The 7,381-nt window shown below is 47.4% G+C and overlaps 1 protein-coding gene across 3 annotated transcripts in view; it reads left to right on the forward strand.

Annotated features, from left to right (window-relative positions):
• The window catches only part of INPP5F (inositol polyphosphate-5-phosphatase F), a 37,295-nt gene extending 31,064 nt beyond the window's left edge, over positions 1-6,231 (forward strand). For all 3 annotated transcript variants that reach the window (XM_050334465.1, XM_050334479.1, XM_050334472.1), the window contains 5 exons: positions 528-599; positions 689-762; positions 2,033-2,161; positions 2,907-2,994; positions 3,657-6,231. In XM_050334465.1, coding sequence (XP_050190422.1) covers positions 528-599; positions 689-762; positions 2,033-2,161; positions 2,907-2,994; positions 3,657-4,806 — 1,513 coding nt within the window. In that variant the 3' untranslated portion in view covers positions 4,807-6,231. The remainder of the gene's footprint in view (positions 1-527; positions 600-688; positions 763-2,032; positions 2,162-2,906; positions 2,995-3,656) is intronic.
• The last annotated feature ends 1,150 nt before the right edge of the window (positions 6,232-7,381 follow it).

The raw sequence follows: 7,381 nt of genomic DNA on the forward strand, positions 1-7,381 counted from the left end.
ATGAACTAACTCTCCCCTCCTTAGCGAGTTCAGAGTTCACTAGCTTGTAAAAGAGAAACAGTGCTGAGATCCTCTGCAGGTTAAACTTCAGCATCTAAAAATAGCAGGGCAGGTTGTTCTGACAGCTATTCAGGGCACAGACTCATCACCTTCACTCAGTCTGAGGTATTTTTCCATATATCTGCTGGCATTTGTAATAGCTTGAGGGTTTTCTGTTTATTTTTGGGCCTTCTGCTGACCTATTTGAGCTATGAGGCAACTTCAGGTTTAGGAGAGAGTGTTGCTTACCTGGATCCACTTCTTGTAGGTGATCACACTTGGGCTTGGGAAGTGGCCACCCAACAACTGACCCACCTGCCTGGGTTTTCCAGTGACTCTGGGCAGGCAGCAGCAGCCCACGAGATAATGTGCCGTGTTTAACAAGTGCTGAATTCTAAAGGAGTGTCCCCAAACTACACCGGGCATGGGTTACACAGCTCTGCAAATAAAACCTTGTCCCCTCTGTTTGTTTTTCTTCCTCTCCTCAGCCTCATTGATGCCACTCACAGGGACGTGGATGTTCTGCTGTTACTTTCCAACTCTGCCTACTACGTGGCCTAGTAAGTCCCTGCTCTCCCTGTGTGGGTTATTTCTGGGAGCTTGGATTTGGATCAGCAGGAGGCATCAAATTCTGCTTCTTTTCTCTTAGTTATGACGATGAAGTCGACAAGGTGAATCAGTACCAAAGGCTGGGCCTTGAAGCTCTGGAAAAAATAGAAATAGGTAAGAAAATTAGTCACACTGTGTCATTTTTGAATGCTCTGAACAATAGCTGAGCCCTCATCAAAGCATCCTGCAGATGCATTGAGGCAGCAAGCCTTGATGTGTGGCACAAATGCTGGGCAGTCCACCAGGGCTGGAGATGGCCTTTCTTGCTCATGACAGGTGCCAGAGTTATCTGTTCCCTCCCAGGAACGGCTTTTGCTGCTGTTAGAAATGGAAACTTTGATCACTGCCAGGATTCTAAAGTTTTCCCTCTTTCAAACTCTTAAAAGAACCACGGAATCATCAAAACCAATTTCATTATTTATCAAACAACTTGATCAACTTCTGTAATGAGTCACAGGTTTGTGCATTCAGTGCTCTCTTTCTTTGATCCAAAAGCAGCACCTGGCTGGGAATTGTACTTTAAATCTGTTCCATAGGTTTTTAAAACTTCTTTCTCAAGGCTTGATAACAAACAAGCTGCTACAAAATCACCTTGTTATGCTCATTTAACTTGCCTATAGAATGTACCATCTGCAGGCTAAATCCAGCATTTGCTGCTGAAAGCAATAAAGATGGGATGTCTTTGACTCTTTGCAGATGAAAAAGATTGTTCTAGTTGGAGAGAAGAAATTGTGTGGCCTCCTGATAGAGTTTAACCCTCCATTGCACAATAGGCAGTGATTTCATCATCTCCTGACTGTAACTGTCCCTGTCCCTGTGCAGTTTGCAAGAGTTCAGTGGCAAGGGCTCTTACACAGCATGTGGAGGTTTGTAACACATCCTGATGCACAGGATACAGAAACACCTTCATCTACAGCTTGTTTGCTGCTGTAGATGCAAGCAGTGCACTGAAGAGAACTGACAGCTTCATTGCATCCACCTGGTAGAAATGTGTCAGCCTTCCCTGTAATCCTTGCCAGAGCATTCCCTAAAAAACCACGGCATGCAGGTGGTGTTTGAAAGGGTGATGTGTTGTAAACCATCAGGCTGGGCTGTACTGGACACACAGAGAGTCTGTGCTGATTGTTCAGGCAGAGTCTCTGCAGGGTCTCTTCAGGGTCTGGTTGAAGATGTCTAATCTGACTTCTCTCTCAGGGTCTGGTTGAAGATGTCTAATCTGACTTCTCTCTCAGGGTCTGGTTGAAGATGTCTAATCTGATTTCTCTCTCAGGGTCTGGTTGAAGATGTCTAATCTGATTTCTCTCTCAGGGTCTGGTTGTAGATGTCTAACCTGATTTCTCTCTCAGGGTCTGGTTGAAGATGTCTAATCTGATTTCTCTCTCAGGGCCCGAGCCTACTCTCTTTGGCAAACCCAAGTTCTCCTGCATGAGGCTGCATTACAAGTACAAAGAGCTGAGTGGGTATTTTCACACCCTCAGAGCTGTGGTGAGAAACCCAGAAGAAGATGGAAAAGGTTTGTTTTCCTGTGGAAAAGCTTTAGACATAAAAGTGTGTTTGGTATTCCACTGTTTGTCCAGGAAACACTTGTTCCATGGCCCCTAAAACCTACCCTTCTGCAGAAGTGACTCTGATACAATCCAGTTGGGCAGGGTGGGAACCATAAAAACCCCTCTGTTTGGCTTCCTGAGTGAACATGTGGATGTTACTGTTTGAATAGAAAGAAAAATGAGTTCCAAATGCAGCTTTAAAGCAAAATGTCTCTCTAGAACTAGAGACATTTCCCTGTCCATTTACTGCTCCAAAACCTTCTAAAATGAAGTTAAAATTAGCTCCTAAAAGAGCTGAAGAAATTGATTTCTTTAGTGAAATCAGTGTCTGGAAATGTTCTTGCTTGTTGTTTAACTAAATTAAATGACCACTAATAAGGGAAAAAAAATATCACTTCTTACCTGGAGCACTGATTTTTGTCAGCAAGGATTAGAATAAATATAATTGCTTCTCTTCTTCCCACAAATGAAGCAGTGTGGCAGTGATTCACTTAAAACCCAGCATTTAGGGATCAAGGAGAGTCTCTTCTTTAAGCTTATTTGAAAGCTCGAAATCTGAACTGCAACTCGTAGGGTGAAAGGAAAAAAAACCCTCCAAAAACCCAAACAAACTTAATTGTGTTAAAAGTAGACTTCTTTCTTTGTAGATTGTGGAATGTGGGATTTTAGGGGTGTTTTGAAGGGTCTGACAGGCTGCTGCTTGGATTTCAGACACTCTCCAGTGCATTGCAGAGATGCTGAGAATCACAAAGCAGGCGATGGGGTTGGATGTGCCCATCATTGAGAAGAAGCTGGAAAGGTGAGTCCATAAAGGATGGGAACCTCCTGTATCCACTTCTGCTCTTCCCAGGGGCAAAGCACAGTGTGGGATGGCTGCAGGAAATGTCTGACCTGTGTGTGGGGCTGAGGTGACATTTCCCTGCGCTGCTCCCAGTGACAGCAGCAAAAGGTGCAGGCCAGAACAGCGCTTTGTGTGTGTGCTCATGGACACAGCTGTAAAGAACAGACTGCAGACCACATGCTCAGCCTGGGAGCTGTGAACCTGCTCCTGTTGAACCCTTCAAGTGCCATCTCTCGCATTATTTTGGACACTTCCAGTTCAGGCTGTGTGAACTGCTAGAAATGTGTTGAGTACAGCATACACAAAGCCAGGGTTACAAAAATAGAGAATTCAAATCTCTTTTCTTCTAAAATTAAAGTGCCTGCAGAAAGTGGCTGTTCCTCGTTTGGTTACTGTTCTGTATCAACCCTCCTTTTTTTGTTGGTTTGAGCTTGATTAGCTTATATGGTACAATATTATGTAAGGAAAGGATTAATTTCCTTTATTTATGTGAGGAAAGAATAACCTAGTAACTCAGTGTCCATCTCTGCTGTGGAAATAGACTGGAAATCAGTGAATACTTGGTGTTTATAAAAATGACTGCTTTGGCTGTACATTAGAAATCCAGTTTTCTCTTGTAGGAGGAGCAGTAAACCCCACGAGGACATCATTGGCATTCGCTCTCAGAACAGAGGCTCCCTGGCCCAGGGCAAGAACTATTTGCTGAGCAAGTTCTCCTCCCTCAATCAGAAAGTGAAGCAAACCAAATCCAACGTAAACATCGGCAACCTTCGCAAGCTGGGCAGCTTCGCTAAACCAGAAGTGAAAGTCAATTTTTTGAAGCCAAACTTGAAAGTGAATCTCTGGAAATCAGACAGTAGCCTTGAAACTCTGGAGAACCCAGGGGCAGATCCCAAAGCCCAGACCGAATCTGACACAGAGGGCTCAGATAACGACTCATTCCATTCCGACGACTTCCTGACTAATTCCAAGTCGGACGAGGACAACCAGCTCACGGACTCCCTGGAGAACATCGGTCCCACGGACTACGTGCTGCCCAGCTGCGGCATCCTGGCCTCGGCCCCGCGCCTGGCCAGCCGCTCGCAGTCCCTGAGCGGGCCGGACAGCGCCGGGCCCGAGGGGCAGGGCTCGCAGGCGGGGCAGGGATCGCAGGCGGGGCAGGGCTCCCAGCCTGGCCGCTCCCACTGCCAGGACGAGGACACGGCCGCGCCCTCTGGTGCCAGCGCGCACGGGGAGCTCCCCAAGCCCATCGATGTGTACTGCCAGAGGTTCGTGCAGGATGCCCAGAGCAAGGGCTCGGATGGTCTGGAGGCCCAGGCTGGTTCTCAGGAGCCCCCTCGCCCCTCGGCACAAAGCAGCAATAACGCGGCCCAAAGCACGGCTGAAGCTGTGGGGGACGTCCCTTCCCGGCCCTCCAAGCTGGATTTCCGCTCTGCTGAGCCCAGTCCTCAGCTCCTGGCTGTGGGTGGGACCGACTGCGGTAAATCCCACAGGAGCCCCGGCTCTGTGTGTGGGAACCCCGAGCCAGGACTCCACCCCACTCCCTCTCCCGCCGAGGGTGGCAGCAGGGCCGTGTCCCCCTTCGCCAAGATCCGCAGCTCCATGGTCCAGGTTGCAAACATCACCCAGGCAGGACTGACTCAAGGGATCAACTTTGCCGTGGCAAAGGTCCAGAAGAGCCCTGCGGAACCAGAAGCTTTAAATGAAATCAAGCAAAAAGAACTGAGGGAAATGTTTACGCAATGCCAGACCCGGATAATTCAGATCTAGTTGCTGATTCAGGAAGTGTTCTTCTGGTTGTGGCTCTCAATAAAGTGCTACAAAAACACGATGGCAGGACTTGTGGTGGCAAGAACAGCTACTGGATACTGGGATCCATAAGAGGTAACTTGTTTACAGGCATTGAGAGATGCAGATGGATTTGGTTGTGACCAAGCTGCAGAATTCCCTCCTGAGGTGAGACACAAGGGTGAACCCCCCATTTAAACAGGTAGCTTAGACACTGGGACTCAGTAAGCATGCTGTCTATCTTAGATGTGTTGCACAGTTATTTTTTGGAGACTAATTTTGTAGCTCTTCTGAATTATGTAGAAAGTATTTATACTACAAAGGTGATACTGCACTTCTCTGACCTTACTTACCTTGCACTACACCAGCAAAATAACCTACCCGTAAATGACATTTTCTTTATTTTTGGACTAGAGTTTTTACTTGTTTTCATTGAGGTTTTAGATGCAGCTTTCTCTGAATTGTGCCTCTACAACGGGAACCGATGAGTTTTTGTTGAATTTAAATACTTTACCCAGAAAGTGAGATTTCTTTGCTATCCTTTTCTTTCCACACATCCTGGAACACTTTCATTAAAGACCCAATCTGAACTATCCATGATCCTGCAGTGCAGATTTCTTCTGCAGATTGGTTCTTTTTTTCCTCCCTTGAGGTGAGGGGAAATGAAGCAAATGCCCTTGAGCTGTTTTGCCCACGTTAAAGCAATTCTTATTTCCTCTTTTTCTGAATTCCAAACTCTGCCAGTTCGCTCTAATTTTCTGTGTCTGTTAAAGCAAGACAAGACACCTGCCCTTCAGGCCTTGTGTCCCTCTTGACACTGTTCCAACTGCCAAGTCCAGACAACATCTGAAGCAGCAGGCAGGGTCCTGCTTCCATAACCAGTGCTGCATTAGAGCAGAGTTGTGAGCATCCACTCCAGACCAAACTCATTCCCTGCTGCAGCTCTGCAGGATAAAGCTGAGCATCAACTCCTGCTGGGATGAAAACTCCCCTCCTCTGTGTGTGTCAAAATCCAGCCCCATGCTCTTTCCCAGACATGCCTTGCCCTGCCCTGCCAGGCAGGGCCTCCCTGTGCTGTGGTTTGTGACTGTAACACCCCCAGCCCCAGTGCCTCTGTCTCATCCCTGTGCTGTAGATAATCTGCACGTGGTGTCCCCACAGCCTCCTGTCCTGGGGGAGGGGAGTTCTGTGTCTTAGGAGGTGTAGTGTGTCTGAAACGACTTATCATCTAACCCTGACAGCCTGAAACTTTGATAAACAAATTTATTTATTTTATTAAAGTGATGTGGGTTTGGGTTTTTTTTTTTTGAGTGTCTATACTTGTGGCGATATTTAAAATTAAACTACTGCTGTATTTTAATGTGAGCAATATACATGAGATATTTTAATAAAAAAAGCGCAATCAAAGGCTGGGTTTGGTATGTGGTGTTGAGGGATGTGCTCCAGGGCTGGGGGTTGTCAGGAGTCACAGAGTGGCTGCAGTTGGGAGTGCTGGAGGGCATCATCCCCCTGCTCAAGCAGGACCACCCGAACTGGACTTCAGCGATCACCCAGTGCCACCCCTGTCCTGGGCAGGGACACCTTCCACTGTCCCAGCTTGCTCCAAGCCTCATCCAGCCTGGCCTTGGACACTTCCAGGGATCCAGGAGCAGCCACAGCTGCTCTGGGCATCCTGTGCCAGGGCCTGCCCACCCTCACAGCCAGGAATTCCTTCCCAATATCCCACCCAACCCTGCCCTCTGTGAGTTTAAAGCCATTCCCTCTTGTCCTCTCACAATCCCTCCTTCCAGCTTATGAACTATCCCCTATTTACACATGGAATCCTGGAGATGGCAACATGCACAGAACCATCCTCTAAGCCCATCTTACAGCTCTGCATTCCAGCCCTGCTGCCTTTGGAAGAGACACTTCATTTCCTTCCTGGATTTGCTCAGGTGCTTCACTTCACAGCACAAGGCAGATGAAGCCATGAATATTCATTTAGTGATTAAAAAAGGAATAAGCTTTAAGTAAGTGTTTTGAAAGGGCATCAAACTTGGCTCAAGTTTAGGACACACTAATATTATGTTTCATAATACTCTTTGTGCAGAGACAAAATGTGCAGCCTGGCTGTACAGCAACCCCCTCATAATTCCCCCAGTGCTGCTGGGGGACAAGGAAGGTATGGTTTGGACAAGGATGTGTCATCATTCTCCAGTCAATGTGGTTTTTTTTTAAGAAGTTGTGCCAAAATAAAGCTCATCAGAGATATTTGAGAGGTGAGACCTGTTCTGCTCTAAGCACAACAAAGATGTATTTCATAGCTGACCTGGTCAGGGCTGAGATCAAACCACTTCTCTGTCCCCCGGTGTGATCCCCATTGCCTCAGCTCACAGCAGCCAGGGCTCCATGCTGAAGTCAGCACCTCCTGCAGCTGCAGCTGCCGGCCAGCTGAGAGCTCTGAGCCTCCCAGTCCAGCCTTCTGGAATTGCAGCACAGATGAACCCCAGGACAAAGCCCAGCACAGCTGTGGACCAAGGGCTCGGGGTTACATTTTCTCATTAGGAAAGGAAATAAG

The sequence above is a fragment of the Myiozetetes cayanensis genome, unplaced genomic scaffold (genome assembly GCF_022539395.1).
Source record: "Myiozetetes cayanensis isolate MyiCay16 unplaced genomic scaffold, myiCay2020 scf10, whole genome shotgun sequence".
Lineage (NCBI taxonomy): Eukaryota > Metazoa > Chordata > Aves > Passeriformes > Tyrannidae > Myiozetetes > Myiozetetes cayanensis.